This window comes from Notolabrus celidotus, chromosome 12, assembly GCF_009762535.1.
Source record: "Notolabrus celidotus isolate fNotCel1 chromosome 12, fNotCel1.pri, whole genome shotgun sequence".
NCBI lineage: Eukaryota > Metazoa > Chordata > Actinopteri > Labriformes > Labridae > Notolabrus > Notolabrus celidotus.
Window position 1 is genome coordinate 31,214,519 of NC_048283.1, and position 19,430 is coordinate 31,233,948.

At 39.0% G+C, this 19,430-nt stretch overlaps 1 protein-coding gene across 1 annotated transcript in view; it reads left to right on the forward strand.

The window, feature by feature from the left end:
- Positions 1-5,638: 5,638 nt before the first annotated feature.
- The window catches only part of LOC117822427 (furin-like protease kpc-1), a 232,152-nt gene continuing 218,360 nt past the window's right edge, over positions 5,639-19,430 (forward strand). The window contains exons 1-2 of the mRNA XM_034697137.1: positions 5,639-5,785; positions 6,589-6,764. Coding sequence (XP_034553028.1) covers positions 6,594-6,764 — 171 coding nt within the window. The 5' untranslated portion in view covers positions 5,639-5,785; positions 6,589-6,593. The remainder of the gene's footprint in view (positions 5,786-6,588; positions 6,765-19,430) is intronic.

Genomic DNA, 19,430 nt, shown 5'->3' on the forward strand with positions numbered 1-19,430 from the left:
TGTAGAAAAAGTTGTTAAATCAGTCAGAAGAAGGTAGTGGTCTTCTTTGGTGTTTATTTACATATAATGCACGTAGAGCACATGCTTCAGACAAAGCCAAGATAAACTTAATGTGTGTTACATGCAGAGATTATTTTCTATAAAAAAGCAGTTTTTGCAATTAAATGGACTGAATCGAATCAGACTATCAGCTTCTTGACTAGTGTACAGGCTATGTCCAAGTCACTGTCTGTTCCCTTCAGTCTGGCTGCAGGGTCCCGCCCAAATTATACAAAAAATGCAGCGCTTAAGTAGAATTTTATCCATGCTAACCCTAATTTCCATATGCAGATCCGTCTCCCCCAACAGTCCCTCTCGCCATCACACCATTCCCTGCATTCTAATACATTCTCACATCTTAACTAAATCCCATCTTCTGCCACAGCCACACGCCGAGGATGCGTTGCTTTTTTGCCGACATACAGCTCTTTATTTCTGCAGATTTGACGGGAGGAGATGCGCGATAGGTGCGGCGTTTTGCATGCACTAATTTGCACGTTTTATTATCCGGGGCAGACAGTAAAAATGGACACGTCGAGAGATTATTTCCTTTACGAGGCATCATCGGCATCCCGCTCTGCTTTCATCAGGAAACAGTCTGTCTCTGGGAAGGCTTTGTCGCCTGGATGGGAAAGGTAAATTCCGTTTTTTTGTTCTAACGCTACAAACCCATTCAGCCCTTTCTTGGCACCGTAGTACATGGAGGGAGTGTGTGATTTGAACCTGTTTCACCCCCTCCCCTCACACTCAGTTCAGCCTCGTTTCCAAGCTGTGATCCACTAAACCAGGTTAGATTGTCCTTTTGAGAAAAAAACAGAATGTAAGATTAAGGATGCAATGCAGATTATTCTCAGGATATGTACCTTTTAGCTTCTTTGCTTTGCCTTTGTAATCACTTATGCTCTTTATGATTCATGTTAAAGTTAAACGGCATGTAGAGGAATACTGTTGCCAATATGGGTAACTACCATGATACTGCTACTTGTGCAGCAGCAACACATGGTGAAATGTTGTCCTACCTCAAAATGGAATGACTGTTAAAATACTATACCATACAGATACATGCACAGAAACTTGGTTTGGCAGTATTGATAGGAATGCAGCCATTGTTGAAGCCCTGAAACTGTCCAAGGCACTAAATGAATCAGTCAAACCAAAAGTATGAGTAAATGGGCTTCAATAAACCATACTTTTATTTTATTATTTAGAGCAGGGGTTCCCAAAGTATGGGTCGGGATTCCCTGGGGGGTGCACAAATAGCTAGTTTTTGATTTGTCAAATGCATGGATTGATTCACTTTGTGTTTGTGTCTGTGTTTGTGTGTAGCATTAGCATTGGTGGCGAAGAACGGTTGGACACTGCTAGCTAAGCATAGACCTTTTTGCTAGCTGCCCAGCTTTAGACTACTCTCATCATAAAACTAAACAGCCAGCCAGTGACCTGTACCTCCTGAATGAATGACTATAATAATGCCTATCAACTGAGGTCAACAAACTCAAAATATTCAGTTTCTTCAACATATTCATTGACCTGCTCTAAAGGATGTTACAAAGTGAGCTTAGAATACATATTTTAAGCTAAAACTTTCAGAATAAACAGAAATATATGTAAAACAAAATGAGCTAAGCGGTTTGTTAAACAAACTGTTTATACTTTAATATAGTGAGTCACTTTGTAGAATTTAAAATGTTGATTGCAAATGGGCTTGAGGAATCCTTTGATACAGTTTTAGCTGTATAGCTATAGCGTTTGGCGCTGAAAGGCTCAAATTGCCTGCAGTGACAATGGGAGCTATATATCTTCCAGGATACAACCATAGACTGTATAAAATATGGACGTAGTATCCGTGACGTCACCCATCTGTTTCTGAAGCACTGTTTTGAGGCCAATCGTCGGCGGCAGCCATATTGCTGCTGTCGAGCGATTGTGACGTAAACAGGCGGGCTTTGAGCCTCCTCGCTAACAGCTACAGTGTTCCCGCCTGTCAATCAAGTCAGCTGGGCCTCTCATTGGAAGACTCTAAATCTAAATATCTTCGAAATTGCCCCCCCCATTCCTGTCAAACAGCAGGGACAGAATACTATACAAAATAATTTATTGTCTTTCATATAGTGACAGACAATTACCTTTGGTTAGTTTAGGGGCTCAGACCTAAAATCATTCACACCCATTAGACCCACATAAAAATCATAGCTTATGTTTGAAGTTACTTACAAGATGCTTCATTCTCTCGCCTACTTTGCAGACACACAGATAAAAAGCCAAAAAATAGCATCTTCTGCTATAGAAGTGCAACTAGGGGTGGATCAGATATGCCTATTTTAATTTTGGTATCAGCAATACCAGTTAGTTGTCAGGACAAATGCAACATAAGACCGGAAAATTCATGAAATGCCAAAATAAGGACCTAAGGACATGGTAGAACATCTCACAATTAATAAGGGTTAAACCATGACATTGTAACATACCAGGTCATAAGAGAGCCTTCCAGGAAGGCTGCATTTTTCTGCAATAAAGATGGGGAAGGGTTCACCACCCTGAAAGACTACACTGATAAAACGTGCAATGATTTTTCCTGGCATTAAACTTACTGCATAGAATCAGGGAATTTCTTGGTACATCATTAAAGATGAAGAAATCTCTGTTCCCAAGGAGCAAGAATGAATACCAATATGGGATGGCCATGATCTTTGTTGCCCTCAGACAACACTGCATTAAAAAACAGATGCCCCCCCCCCCCCCCCAAAAAAAAAAGTTGAAGCTCTGCAATGCAACGTGGAAGGTTTGAACCAGGTCCAGAAATGCTGGTGACCTCTTTGGGTCCAAGCTCACTCAACATAGGGAGGTAGAAAACTGTCCTGTGTTCTGATGAATCAAAATTTAGAATCCCTTTTGAAAATCATTGATGACTCTTGGAATCTAGAGATGGGAGTGACCATCCATCTTTTTATCAGTGCACGCTTCAAAAGCCAGCATCTGAATTGGTTAGGGGCTTGGATTAGAGTACCTGGCATGGGTAACCTTCACATGTGTGAAGGCACCATTAATGCTGAATGGTACAGGTTTTGTTGTCAGTTGCCATTACCTTGATTGTATTCATACAGTTCTTTTCGTCAAGTCAGGTACCAAGCTGCCAAATCCCAACTACTGAAAATGACAACCCAGAGGGTGATCTGTTATCCTAACGTCTCCCATGTCATTCCCAAAGAGGACTCTGCGAGTAGTAATAAAACGCAATATAATGTTGTCACACACCTGGAAATAGTGATAGTATTTAAGTTTAACTTCAAACACCCATCTGCAAGTTTGCTTTTTTGTTAGAATCTGTATATTGTCAAATAATCTTTCCCTGTGACCAGTAGTTTGACCTCTGGAAATTCCGTATGATACAACTGTACCATTAATTCCCCTCTTTAAGGGATATAGTCAGAGGCCCATAATGACTTTGCATAATGACTTACATTCTCTTTTTTCATTGGGTCTGCTTTCTCAAAAGATCTCTGTATTGTAGTGGGGAGAGTGCTAGTCCCTTTTATCTCCAGAAAAAAAGCCCTTGTGGCTACAGTTTGATCAATTAAACTCCTGAAAGGGCCCCCCTCCTTTCATTCCTCTGCCTGAGAGGAATATAAAGTTATCAGTCTTCCCAAGTGATATGAGGACGGAAATAAGTAGTTTGTCTATAAAAATGTCCAGGTACTTTATCAGCGTCCCAGTAGGCCCCGGGGCCCTGACACTGTTCAATGTGCTCCTCCTGTATTCCAGTCTCTTGTGCTCTCCTTTTCTTCCCTCCCTCTCCCTGTCTGCTTCGTCTCTGCCGGAGGCCCTCCTCTCGCTGGGTGGGGTGTAAGCCGCCAGCCCTGCACCTCAGTGGGATTGACTGGGGCTTGGGCCCCAAGTGAGGTTATCGATTTCAATCAGTGGCTTGAGAGATTGGAGCAGAATGATGCTGTAGACTTGAAACGATGGTCAGCTGCTGTTTGTTGTTTTGGGGGGGTAAGTGCTGCAGGAGGAGGCACTTTACTTTTGAAGGGAAGTCAGATAAACATACAAACTGAATTATGTGTATGGTGAGAAATCTTAATCTTGTGGGAGTTTCACTGTGTGTTAGTGGTTGTTAGTGGTTGTGTTTTTAATGAGACGGCCTGAATTGAGGCAAAAAGTACAAAGAATGCAGCGTCAACATTAACAATGGCTCGATGCATGGCTTCAACAAATGTTTGTATCCACTATCAATTACTTTGCTGATTATTTTCCCATTAAACTGATTGTCTGTTTGTAAAAACTCAGAAATAAACCATACCTAAAGCAGAACTATTCACATTAAAATGACCCCTTTTTTTATCCCATTAACAGTCCAAACACAAAAGAAGCTGAAATATTACCAATCACATATATTTACCAGTCAGTGGATTAGTGATAAGTGATGAACGTCATTATGAAATATGTGGGTAGGTTGTGTGAGCATGCGATAATAATGTGTGGGAATGTATACTTAGGGCTGGGTGATAAATCAATAACGATAATTATTGTGGTATCATTTTTCTCAATATAAATATAGTAAATGTTCTATAAAAAGTTGATATATTTAAACATGTAATTACACCCCCAACCACTGGAAAGGGAGGGGGGCTAATATGCCTTAAACGCTAGTTTCCACCCAACATTAGACAGAAGAAGACAGCGTTGAACAGCAACAGTTCGGAGCTGAATGTAAACACAGCTGAGACAAGGGACAGCAACACTGAAGAGAACTCAAAACCTACCAGCTCAAAGCAGAGTCGTTAGTCTGACACTGTGTCGACTATGCTTTAACTATTAACTTAATACACTTCATTAAATATACTTTCAGGATGTGGGTAAAGGAAGAGATTGGCACTATTTCTGCTGTGTATTTCCGACATGTTTAATATCCACCTCGACCATAGTACAACTGAACTGAATAACTGATGCGTTCACTGCGGGACACAACATGACTCTGCCCATAACCCTTTGTAATCTTAAAGGAGAGTACACTACTTAAACAAATATTCTATAAACTGATACACAGAATACAATATGATGTATCTTTGTTGTTCATTTAAATAAAATTATGCAAATCATCTCACCCTGAAAAAAATAAGAATCTACAAACTAAAACTTCACAATAATCTCATCTTACATTAAAGACCTGCTTCCTGTTTGCACCGTCAGAAATGATGGATTCAAGAAGTTCTGCAGAAAACTAGATCCAGACACAAACTAACAAACTGTCTGGTTTCTTCAACTTTCACTCAGGAACAAAAATCTGCATTTAAATTTAAATGAAATAATGATTTGATATTTATCGTTATAATTATCAACTGAAAACAAATAATTGTATCTTCATAACATATTTTACAATATCGCCCAGCTCTATGTATACTGCATTTATAGAGTAAGCAGTGTTAGGTTCTCTTTTTGAGGATTCGCAAGAAGAGTGAGGTGACATTTTTTTTTGTTCCATCATCGTTCACAGGAAAGTGCAGGCATCAAGAAATGACTGATAAAGTTCCTGTTTTGTTTAAAGAGGGAAGTTAGTTCACACAATGAGAGTGCCGATGTTTTTCTGCTCTCAGAAGCATTTGCATCAAGGCCAGGAGATTAAACGTGTGGGTTGGGAACTGGAGAGAGTGTGTTGTCTCGCTTGGGGCTCCTGATGCCAGAGTTCTAGCTTTCATCGCACTGGGTGAAAGATTTCTCTTGGACGTTTCATTCTCTGTGGCTACAGGTGGGTGGTTCACATGCTGTAGGTGGCAGCCACTGTGGATTTCATGCAAAAGTACAGAGGAGGTGGCTGTGGGCAAATTGTTTCACAATTGCCAATGTTCAATACTTTGCAGTGAGATGCTGAATCCCACACTCTGTAAACTCATTTGTGTAGTTAGATGGTATTTGGAGTGGAAATATTTAAACAGTAGGTGTTTGTGTGTTTTTCTTTTAATACAGATATTTATAATATCAGTTTTAGGCTTAACAACCAGTGGAGGCACAGTAAGTCAATGGGGATATTAAATACTGTTTCATATCAGTTTACAAAGGGGAAAGAAACAATGTCTGTTGTTCAGAGTTGAACTTTTTTTGATGTTTCAGACTTTTCAAGCCAAACATTTGCTAGTTCATGCTTTTACAATGAGTGACTTTGAGGTTTGATATACCTTTTTATATTTAAATTGAATATTTTTTTGGTTTTGGGGTGTTTTGAGGATAAAACAAACTGTGAGTATACGTTCTAGTGGACATTTTTAGTATCTGTCATAAGATTAAAAAGGAAAGCTCGAGTAAATTAATTAACTAAGAAAATAATCTGCAGATTGAGTACAGGAAATTATCTCTAGTTGCAGTCCTGTTGAACTGCTTTTATATACTGTTTGATGGACAACCACATTAGTATTAGAGAAGATTTCCAGAAGTGTGACAATCTGACTTAATTCATAAAAACATACTGAAGCAGTATTCAATGGGGCAAACAACACAAATGAATGTTTAAACATGTATTTATCTAAAGCAGCTTTCTTATGCACCTTCTTAAAGGCTCCATGTTCAGAGAAGTTGTGCTGGTGCTCAGCTGCCTGCTGCAGAGGACACTCCTGACCACAGAGGGGCATCGTGGGACCAACCCCCATGTCTTCTATGCAGTGCAAATGGATGGAGGCATCAGAGCTGCCAGAGGTCTGGCCAAGCAGCACAAACTGGACTTTATACAACAGGTCAGTGCTGGTTTTGAATCCCTGTTGCCTCCACATATACAGGCCTTCAATTTACAGGCCACTTTTATTTGCTTGGTCTTTCAAAGTGCTGACTTCTGTTTCCTGTTGAGGGGTATCTGACTCTGATCAAACTACAGTAGTTGGTGGTTCACATAGATACGCATGCATATTAAACACACTCAGACATTTGAAAAGACACATTATCACACAGAGTCACATACACACATACTACAACTCAGCCAACTTTATTCAAGCCATTGAAGAATCCTATATGTGTAACAGGCTACAGTTGAATGTCTTTAAGGATGATTGGTTCTTTACTTATGTGACTGGGCTTTACCCTATCAAGCTAAAATCTCTCATTTTGTTTGAGGACTAGACCTGATTTATCCACGTCAATACTTTAAAGGTTACTTTGGTTGTTGAGTCTGGGAGTGTGTCAGCTCCCTCAAAAAATGCAATAAGTGATGCAGGCTCAGAGCTGGTCTAGGTTAGGTGGAGTACAATAGTTCTGCGGGTTCAAAGAGGTAGTACTCCTTTTGATTCTGTTTTATGAGAGATTCACACTCAGAAAGATTTAAAATGTAAGAGCCCTTTCTTACACCCATTCTTGTCCTGTTCTGTTATATTGAGGATTTGAAAGAGCTTTTTTTATTTAACTTCCCCTGTTAAACCTAAAGTCTAACAATTCAACACAGATTCCTGCAATGAGATGTACTTTTTCAACTTAAGTGTGTAATCAGGAGAGCTCTTATTTAGATATAGATTTATGCTCCTCTGGAACTGAGAACTTTTTTTTTTGATGGTGTTGTTGTCGTTAAGCACGTTGTGACCTCTGCTCTTGAGAGGTGCTCTATATATAAACTTTATGACAGCCCTATTTTCCAAAACAGTGTATACACTACCAGTCAAAAGTTTGGAAACACCTTCTCATTCAAGGGTTTGTATTTGTTGTAAATGTTTGAAACACTGTAGATTAATACTGAAGACATCAAAACTATGAAATAACATATACGGAATTATTGAATGAACCAAAAAGTGTTAAACAAAGCAGAATATGTTTTATATTTTAGATTCTGTAAAGTAGCCCCCTTTTTCCTTCATGACAGCTTTGCACACTCTTGGTATTCTCTCAGTCCGCTTCATGAAGTGGTCTCCTGGAATGGTTTCTAATTAACATGAGCCTTGTCAAGAGTTCATTTGTAGAATAACTTGCCTTCTTAATGTGTCTGAGACCATCAGTTGTGTTGTTCAGAGGTAGGGTTAGTACACAATGGATAGCCCTATTTGACTACTGTTGTAATCCAGATTCAAGGATTCAAGGTTTTTTATTGTCATACCGACACAAGCTGACGCATGACATGGAACAAAATTTAGATTCTCAGGTCCTGTATAAAGCCACAATAAGAAGACACCATTAAAAAAAAGGCAACGATAATGAATATAAATATATAAATATAAATATTGTGTGTACGTGAGGAATAGACTGAGTTGTTACGTGCAATTGAATGTGCAAACTTTGATGTAGTCCGTTTTAATGTACTGTTCATATCAGAGTCTGTATGGCTGGGAGTGGCTGAGACTAAAGAGCATCACCAGAGTTCAGCAGTCTTACGGTCTCAGGGAAGAAGCTGTTATTATGGCAAAACCATAGTTTGATGTCTTCAGTATTAACCTACAATATCAAAAATAATTGGGATAAATTGACCATTGAATGAGAGGGTGTGTCCAAACTTTTGACTAGTAGTGCATGTGTGTGTATGTATGTGTATATATATGTGTGTGTGTATTTATGTATATGTGTGTGAATGAACATGTATGCATATATATGTTTATATATGTATATGTATACATATGAAATATATATTTGTGTGTTTCTATGTATGTATGTGTATATATATCTATATGGATTTTGCAGTTATGCACATTAATATACAGTTGTGCTCATAAGTTTACATACCCTGGCAGAATTTATGTTTTTTTGAATAGTTTCTGTTGTCTTTATGATATAAAAAGAGTAAACACAGTTGTTTGATAAAAATGTTGCTTCACCAAACCACTAACCGTGAGTGAAAAAAAGTTTTTCTCTTATCATTCATATTCTCTGGAAAAATGTCCAAAAAAATCACAAATTCTGTCAGGGTATGTAAACTTATCAGCACAACTGTATATATATATAGAAGCCTACAGGTGATAATTCATAGAAAAGAATACTACTCAACTACATTCTCCACAAGTCATCATTACAGCTTAAAACAAGCAGTTAATGACTTTAAAGGACTATTCAGTGATTTTAAGCGAAAGCTCCAGTCAGGAGTTATTAGCTGGTTGTGAAATAGAATGAAATACATTCTCACACCTTATGACCAACTAAAGCAGCGGAGACACTCAGTGAAGACACTGACTATTTTTGTATTTCTGTCTTTATTTACATTTTCTACAAAAATGATTTTGAGTGAAGGATAAGTTTGACTCTGAAAGTCAAAAGCAGGAGATTGTATTTTTTTGCCAAGAAACACTTCTACACTACTCACACATTTACAAGACAGAATGTGCAAAGACATAAATGTACTTCTTTGTCCAACCTGGCCGCCAAAATTGACACAAAAATTAAGTGTCTCATAAAGTAGCTTTAAAATAACAGCTGCAAAATCCATTTGATGGCACAGTGGGTTTTGATAGTGAGAGAAGTTTCTTCTTCTCTGCTTAAACTCTGCACCCTTTTTTAAAAGAAGGTTTCTTGCAGAATGTAACCATTCTAAGCTCTGTGTTCACAGTCGTGACATCACTGCAGAGGTGAGGAGGCCAAAGAGGATGTTTACAGTCGATGATAAGAAGAGAGAAAGAGAGAGTGACTGAGCGAGAGGGCAGATGAGTGTAAATGTCAGACTGGCTGTTAATGGTTAGCAAGAGAGTGGATTGCATTCTGAAACTTTGTCTCTTGGTGGCAGATGTTCATTCCTCCACTGGCTCTGTTCTCAAAACAAGATTCAAAAATTAGATACAACAATGTTTTGAAATGATTGATAAGCAGTACTGGAGGTGTGTTTGTGTTCTGACATCAATGATAGGAGCTGAGGGGAGTGTCTGCTGGCCTGGTGGGAGGTTGTGTGTGTGGGGAAAGGGGGCGCAAGCTCATTTCAACCTTGGCCTCGCTGCTGCTGCCTGACTCATGAATAAAACATTTCTTTGACCTTTATCAGGAGCGTATTGGACAGTCCACCCCCGTCTCTGTCTTCCTCTTTGCCTGTCTCTCTTTCATTGTCCCTGATGCATGCACACAATAACTATCCCACTTGCTGCATTGTTTTCTGCTTCCTTTAGACCAAAGACAATCCAGGGATGCAGTGAAAAGCAAGTATACTGTATCTGCTGTTTTCATGAACAGCACTTACGAAACACAGCAAACTGATATTGATCAACGTTTGTTGGTTGTTGCGTAGCTTGTACAGTTTTGAATGCAGCATGTATCCTAAAGTGTCATCGTATCAGTCATCAGATCTGTTTTTTTAGTAGTTCATTGTCAAAGTATGCTGTTAGTAAGGTGTCCAACCTTACACCAGCAGATCCTGAGAAGAGCCTCAGACAACCCCCACTTCCACAATCCCCCCAGGTCCAATCTGCAGACCGGCTTCCTTTACCTGTCTGTCGCCAGAGGCTGATGCTAAATGTCACTGACACTAAATCGCCTTTGTTAAGTCAAACCTTTAGCAGATATCATACGAAGAGGCAGGCGCTTCACAATTTGCTGTGGTAGATATATTATGATTTCTTTTATTAAAAACATTGAAGTAGAATGAATAGTCTGACAAGCCCAACACCATCATGGGAGGATTGTGATGTCTGCTGGCATTCCAGTGTTAATGCTGCATGAGTGGAATGGGAATCAAATGTCTCCACGCTGACGTTTCAACATATTGCTGGTGTTTTTGATTTAGTGTACAGGATCCAAGAAAATGTCACGGCGTCTCTCCGTTGTGCAGACTTGACATATTCATTTGGAGACTTTAAGAAAAACAAGAAAATACACGAGATAACGGCTTTGTGATGCATCACAGCTGCTTTTCTTAAGCAGCAGACACAATAAAGACTTCTCTGTCAGTCTTTTACAATTTTAAAATATGTCAAAGAGATAAGAGTGTATAGATCCAAATTTGTCTTCCATATGTCGTACACTAGCTCATTAAGAAATATTTAGATGTAGCTGATGGTTTGTCAACAAGCCAGCTCATTTCTAAAAAGATAAGGTGCAGCAGTGAAATGAAGCAACATTTCGAAAAGAAAAGCATCACAAATGTTTGTGTGTGTGCGGGCAGGTAGCTCTTGTCTGTGATTATTATGGCTGTGTGGCAGTGCTGACATGGATTCAGAGATTACTGTCAAACAATGGTAACTCTAATCTCTTACCAAGACTGGCGGTGTAATGCACTCATTACGAGATGCTCAGACTAGGCAGGTAATGGCAGCCATTACTGGTGTAGAGTTTCACACACAATGGCAAAGAAAGAAAGAAACTCATTCTGGGGTAAAATAGATTACTTTCTTTTTTTACTTTATGCCAGAACAGAACATGGGTGTTGATATTACACTGATTACATTTTTTTTTTTACAAAGTCTCAGCTTTGCTTTCCTTGTGTTAAGTTGCATCACTTGGTGCTGAACTGTCTACAGGTATTTTTTCTTGCTTACTTATGAGTTTGCAAATCGGATTAGCGCCAGATAAGGTCCATGAGCTGCTTTGTTTTTGTTTTAGCTGAGATCACTGCTTCGAGAATTAAGTGTGTGGTATGCACACACACATTCACGCGTGTGTTTTTCCTTTCCTTTTTTTTCATGAACTCTGACACCAGGAAGTCCCTAGTCTCCAACCAATGGTGAGAGGCCTCCCAGATTCCTCTTCTCTCCAGTGAGGCAGAATACTGCTGGCAGATTACCATATCATTACCATATCATTTGCATAACATTACTGCTGCACAGCTTGGCTCGCTGTCTGCGGACGTGCTATCAGTTCATCGAAAGATTCAATCCCCAATATGCTCCGTGCATCGCCCCCCCCTCCCCTTCCTTCTCTCTCCCCTCCTCCCTCTCCTGCCTCTGTACACAGGAGGTGTGTTTTCCATCCGAGTAAAGCAGATGTAATTGAGGTAGAGCACTGGATTTACCGGCTAAATGAAATCACACAAACGCTTCATGATCAGCCGGGGCCGCTGTCGCACACATTCTGAAAGCTCCTTCTTTGAAACCTCATTGCACTTCTCCCAATTCAGAATTTCTAATATCCTCTCAGAAATAGCCTCAGTCAGATGCTAAGCTATGTCAAGCCTTACTCTGGCTGGATTACTCCAGGCTGTTATGTTTTGACCAGGTGTGTGTGTGTGTGTGTGTGTGTGTGTGTGTGTGTGTGTGTGTGTGTGTGTGTGTGTGTGTGTGTGTGTGTGTGTGTGTGTGTGTGTGTGTGTGTGTGTGTGTGTGTGTGTGTGTGTGTGTGTGTGTGTGTGTGTGTATGCGTGTGTGCGTGTATGCGTGTATGTGTGTATGGTAAAAGAAAAAAGGCAAATGTGCCACCATCCTTTCCCTTTTCTGCACCTAAGGGCACCCAGGGGCACAAAAAGGGACACCAATCCTCTAATGGTTGGAGGAAAGGGCCCATTCCATTAGTCAGGGGGCCCAGAGTTCACCTCTGCGCCTCAGCAGGAGGAAGGCGGAGGGACTGAAATGGAGGCAGGTGTTGGCCAGGGGCAACACAGAGGGCAATACTGCACCAGCTGCATGGTGGGAAATGCAGGGCTCTTTTTTTCTTCCCCATCTCCACACCTTCTCTGACAATTTCTCTTTCCTCCTGCAAGTACACACACACACACGATCACAGTCTGACTTCCTCTCCTCCGCTTTTGTCCCCAATTTTAATTCATTCCAGTAAGCTTTTCTCCATTTTCCTTATCTCTTTCTTTCTTACTCTCTTCCTCACACACTCATTCACTCACGCCTATCTCCATCTCTTTCATTTTCCGCTCTCTCTCTTTGCTTAACAACCCTCCTTTCCCTGCGCTTCCCCCTCCCTCATGCCCCTCTCTCATTTGTAAATGGAGGGAAGACTTGGGTGAGGAATGTGTGGAGAAGATGTGGTTTCCCCTCCCAGGTGGGGAACTCTAGTGGGAGAGGAAGGCAGAGGAAGAAGTAAAGAAGGGGCTGAGTAGGAAGAGGAAGAGAAAAGCAGAATGGTGCTACCCCTCCTTCCATTTCTTCTCTTCTCCCTCTCTGGGTTGAGATGATGTATGACTGCAAAGGCCACATGTTGGCCGTGTGATGGATTAAAGCACTTTGTAGGAAAATTACTGAGAGCGCCTCAGCACACCCAAGTCTAGCCTTAATAAAACTCTCTTCAATATTGAAATGGAGAGAGAGAGAGGGAAAGGAAGAGAGATAAAGAAGATAAAGGAAGATGCTGGGCAAGAGCAGGGAGTAGTGGAAGCAAACAAATACACTGGTACATAGTGCTCTTAAAGGTGATAGGGAATATTCTAGAACTGAAGCCTGCATAAATTCTCTGCCTGGTTTCACCGAAGTTGATTTTGGAATGGGTTAATGAGAGCTTAGGGAGGAATAAGTGAGAGTAAACAAGATTTTATTAAGCGTTTCCTTATTACAAGCTCTGTGGATAATATGGAAGAGGCTGAGGAAGTTGGAAAACACAACACAGATTGAGTTCAAGTCCTTGTTGTGATAGTGGATTGTGCTGCGCGTCATGATTCATTTTTAACTAGCAAATAGCTGTGGATCTTTTTCAGCTGGGAAGTGATTTATTTTCTTTTTTACAGTTATTTAATGATTTTTTTTCAATATTAATCCTTTGAGTAAGGACTATTTTGAATGCTTGTTATCTGAACGAGCCTCATAGAGTAACATTGATAATCGAAGCAGTCCTGCAGCAATTTGACTTGAAATAGAATAACAGACAGTATTATGTAGGTGTAGTGTGTAGTAAGTTTATGTAATACTCCACTGATTCCCACATCATGTAATGACATCAGAGGGACACATTCCGAGTACAACCCTGTCACTGACTGAATATATTAATAACTTATCAGAGTAAGAACACCCACTTAGGACACCTGGAAGATTCACATTTAATGTCTTGTTCAAATTATGAGTAATTCATGGATCAGTTGACAGATAATTATTTTTTAATAATCAATAGACTTTTTTTTTTTTTTTTGGCAAAAGTGGCAAACATTTCTGGTTCTAAGATCTGCTTCTGTTTTTGTCAGGTGTAAAAGCAAAATTGATCATTTTATGTAATTCTATGATGTCTTTCCATCTTTCTTTCTTTCTTTCTTTCTGTCCTTTTTTTCCTTTTCTTTTTTTTCTTCTTTTCTACTTTTTTCTAATCTTTCTTTCTTTTTCTTTCTTTTTCCCTTTTCTTTTTTCCTGTTCTCTTTACTTAAGATAAAGTCTTTCTTTTTCTTCTTTAGTTTTCTGTTTTCCTTTCTTTTTTCTTTGTTTCTGTCTTCTTTTTTCCTTTTCTTTTTTCCTTTCTCTTTACCTTCTTTCTTTATTTAAGATAAGATAAGATAAGATAAGATAAGATATTACTTTATTGATCCCAGAGGGGAAATTCAGTTGTTGCAGCAACCAAGAGATAAGTACAATCAAGAAAAAGTTTCAATTAGTAAAATAGAATAAGTAAAAATAAAAATACATGCATAAAGATAGAGTACAATTTAGATCTATACAAATACAATGGATTAAATAGAAGTAATTACAGGCAGTATTAAAATGTTTCAGTAGTGACAGGTTGACATGGTGTGAATATAGTTTGGTAATGACAGATTAAGCAATATAATAAATACATTTGGATGTATAATAAGACAGTAAGTTGTAGTAAACAATAATAATGTAATGTAACATAATATAATATAACAAAGATAATTCTATAATATAATGTAATATGCATTATAATGTCATCAGCGAGTCAGTACGGGATGGGATGATGGAGTTTATTTAACAGACAGACATTATGTCACAAGCGACAATAATCAGCAATGAATGAAAATAGTTCTATAAATGATTACATAATGGTTGATAGCTACGTGTCTACTGTGTCATTATACTATGTTTCAACCGATGTTAATTGTCACTTTATCAATCTGTCATTTGTTAAGTGTCAGATTTATTAATCTGGCCATTTGATTACACTTAGCTCATGCTCCTACCATCACTTTCTTTTCTATGGAACAATTTCCTACTTTGAGTTGAGGGAGAGCCTGAGTTTTTCGTTCACAGAAGACATATGTCTCATATTTTTTATAATCATGTCTATCCTGTCAGAATGTTTGGCAGAATTAAATACTCAGGAGTTTATTTAAAACTTGTAGAATCATGTATATGATCATTTTCTTGTGACATTAGGAAACTAGTTCATAAAATGTACTCAGAGAAATTCAACACTCAGTACTAAACTAATTGCTTTTCTCTTCCTCTCTACCCCACCAGTCCCTGCATTTTGTTGTACTTTAAGATAGACTCTAGAACCCCCCCCCCCTGCACCCCCACCCCAACTCCTGCTTTTCCTGCCAATACTGTAACCAACAAGGCTTAACCGCTCACCCTGTTTAGCCCCTAGCATCCCCCTCCATCACCCAGCCCTCCTCCTATCTCTCCTTTCTGCTTCTCCAGATTTGAGGCTGTGGAGGCCACAGCCCCTGTAGGGCTGTTAGTATACACACCAGCTGCTGATTTCTCCATAGGGTGGTCTGCCTCACGTGGCTCTCACACACTGCTTCAATGACTCTTGATGTCTGTGTTTGTTTTTGTTTACCCTTCATGTTTTTCCTATCCATCCCTCCCTCCATCTCTGCTACTCTCTCCTCTTTTTGTTTGTCTGTTGGAGTCCATCAGCATGTATCCTCAGCTGAGACGTTTCAGGTCCAACCCAATAGCTGTCACAAGAGCCAGGCGTCTTGAGGTCTTTATTTTTGAAGGCTACAACGGATGAATTTATCTCTAATTTTTGGACAAAGATGGTTTATAGCTCCACAATTTTTATAAAGACTAACATGTTGTTTTTTATTTGCATCTACAAGTCGCCATAACTACAGCAAATAGATGAGACTGCGTTGTAACAATGGCTGTTTCTGTAACTGGTCAGTTATTGTCAGTGGCGGCTGGTGGAGTTTTCTCCAGGGGGGGCTATAGCTCCAAAATAGCAACAAACATGTCCTAAGGTATCACACCACAGAACTTGACACAGTCTATTATTTTAGATAGGATGTGCCTGTTTTTGTCAACCTCCTCATTGTGCTTACGGATCCCTCTCCTGTAGCCTTCATCAAGCTGACATGAAGTGTTGATTTTTCCGAACATGGCTGGTCACAGTGCATTTTCCATGTGGATCCCAGTTTGTTCATGCTTCTTTGTCTTTTCTGAAAGGTGCTTCAAATCAGTAATACCTGTCTTAAGGTTCTCAGCTATTCTCAGATGCAACAGGTACCTGATCTTCTGTCTGATCAGCTGTTTGGTCTGTACGTTTCAATGAGACAGAAATACCAGCAAACTTTAAAAAAGAGTAACTTTAAGGACGACAATGACATGACATTACCGTTGACACTGAGGACATCTTTATGAGTCAAAGTTTAACAAGGCTCAATGGACTGTGTGTAAACTGTGAGCCCATAAAGAAAGAGAGCTTCTACTGTCAGGAGTGGGACCTGGCAACAACAGCACTTCAGGTGTTCTGCCCACAAAGAAAACAGAAAATAACAGAGTATACTCGTCAAAGCATGGAGAGAACTTTTTTTGATGGAGAAGCAAAAATAATAATAATTTAAAAAAGGAAAGTCACGATGGGATAATTAAAATCCTCCATTTGAATTGATAAATGTATTATTATTATCATTATTTTGACAGCATTTGGCTTCCAGCTCACATAATTGCAAGGGATATTTGAGTGGGATCCAAGATTCTCGAGTCCAATATTACTCATTATGGAAGCCAAGGTCTACAGCTGATCCATGTTGCTGTTGCAGATTTATTTTAATTTTTTGTTTTCCCTACTGTGGACAGAATATTGGTTCTTAATACCTAGATGTTTTATTGGTTTGCTTGTTGGTCTTTTGGTTTGTTTTGTTACAAAAAGTATTTAATTAGAAGCTAGAGGAAAATGACATATAAATGATTTTATGAACAGAGAAGAAAGTTAGATCAGTGTGTGACTTTTGTACCATTAAACAGGAACAACCTGCATTCACACACAATGGCTAATAAGTCTTTCTGTGGATTGCAGAGGGCGAGGAGTGCTGTTGTATTCAGCATCAAATTAATCTGATTGAAATCAAATAAAGATTTACATTTTTAATAATAATAATAATAATAATATATTTTATTTAGAAAGCGCTTTTCAGAACAATCAAAGACACTTAAATCCAAATAGTACACATTCAAAATGATTGTTAATTTCTTAGAACTGCACTACTGCTAATGGACTTAGGAATGCCGACATGTTAGTCTCTGTTGACTTTGAATCCAATCCTCAGGATATAGCTGAAATTTCATTCCACATGGAACAAGAAAAACACAGACAATAATAGCATGCATTCAGTGCTGTCAATATTGTATTCCTATTGTTTTTTTTAAATCAAAATGAATCGCTGTATTTTAATAGTTGATCATAAAAAGTCGCCTTTTTGATCGCATGTCTAAAATTCCCATTATGATGCATTTCAAAAAAGTTTTAAAGGTCCATATCAACAATATAATTCAATAATCTCTCTCAGACTTTCCCTCTTTCCAACCCCATCTCAGTCGAGGCAGATGGCTGTCTAACATGAGTCTGGTTCTGCTGGAGGTTTCTGCCTGTTAAAGGAAGTTTTTCCTCTCCACTGTAACTTGCTAAATACTGTGAGGTGCAATGCTCATGGTGGATTAAGGTGAGATAAGATCGAGTCCTGTCAGTAAGAGGGGACTGGATCTTACCCTGTCTTGAGGTTGGGTCTTTGTTAATAATTTAACATAGATTGGTCTAGAGCTGCTATGGTTATAAAAGCGTCTTGAGATAAAATTTGTTATGATTTGGCGCTGTACAAATAGAGATTGATTGATAAAGATTGATTTATTGAATAATTACCAGTGTGTTTGTTCAAGGATTAAATAAATCTAAGAAATGTACCTAGTCTAATTGAAATGTTGTAATCCTGTATGCTTTGCTACGTTCCAGAGCTGTTGTTTTGCACCTCTGTGTTAGCATCAGTTCACCGGACGGCAAAAAGTTCATCAGACATATTTCATAAAATATGGTTAAATGGTTACAATGTTTAACTGTTTCCCCCTTTCTGATTTAACTGAAACTCAACCCACTTATGTTTCACTGTTATATAGACTGCTTTGAAATTGCTGAATAGAGCCTTGCACTCACAGAAACACCATAGAATTCCATAACCCTATGATTATGACTTTTAGATTTGTTGTTTAAAAAATTACTGTACTGCTGAAGCCATGACTTGGAGGTAGGAGTAAGCTTCAGAGTGCTTGCTCTCTGCAGTGTTTATTTTCATTTTTTAAAGTAAAAGAGTGCGTGTCCAATCAGTGTCAACTAGTGTAGTTAATCTGAGACCCTGAAGAAGGCAACAAGCCTAAACACGCTGGTCTAAGAATAAAGTTGTTCTTTATTCTACAAGTGTCGCTGGAGTTTTGATCCTTTTAGACTTACTTTTCCTTTCCATGCACCTTGGAAGTTGGTGAAGTTGTCCCAGAATCCTCCACTCTGCTTCCCTGTGATGGTAAGGTATATGATTGGATCACAAGATGCCAACCCAAGGACTTCCCTTGGACCTAATTGTTCCACAGTGTCGACTAGCCTGCTGTCAGTTGCCACCCATTTAGCAACTTCCACAAATCACACACTCCTATAGTGATCTGCTGGTTTTTGTGATGCGGTTGCCCACTGGCATCAGTCTGGTTAGCTGCACCTGTATGCTTAGCTCGTTGGTGGTAGCTCTAACTTGAAGTATTTTGGGGATATTTCAATTTAATTTGATATTTTTAATAAACAAGTGGGTAGTTTTTTTTAAATACCTCTTAAAATTACAAAAACTTCTTCAAATATCATTAGCACAAGTACCCAGGATTTATAGTTTCCTGCAAAACATCATCAAGCTCAGGTGTTATCATTTTAAAAGCTTTGCAGCGCTCTTTGTACAGCAGCAGCACTCTCATGCTAATCCTCTCCTGATCAGTGCTTTGGACTAAGGTCATTCGTTGGAGAGGTTAAGTTAAGCAATCCAGACTCTGAGAGGGCATTTTCAGAAGTCCTGTCTGTCAGCTTCCCTCTGTCTAGAGTCTCAAGGTCTAGTGGAACTGCAGAGTTATCCACAGTGATATAAGAGGGCAGTAGGTTAGGGTTCTGTGTCTCCATGTTCACTGTATCAGTATCTGAGATTCATTTGTCACATCATGTTTATGCTTTAGAATACATGAGACATATTTCAATGTAGTTCCAGTGTGCTGAGATCATCACATCATGACAATATTTAACAAGTGACATGCTATTTTTTAGTCGGAATACCAGTTTTTGTTGGAAGTTCTGCAACAAGATGCAGACAAAAGAAGGAGTCTGCTGTAGAAAGCATGAAGTGGCCTCTTATTATAAGCCTTGTATTTTGTTGTTAGCTT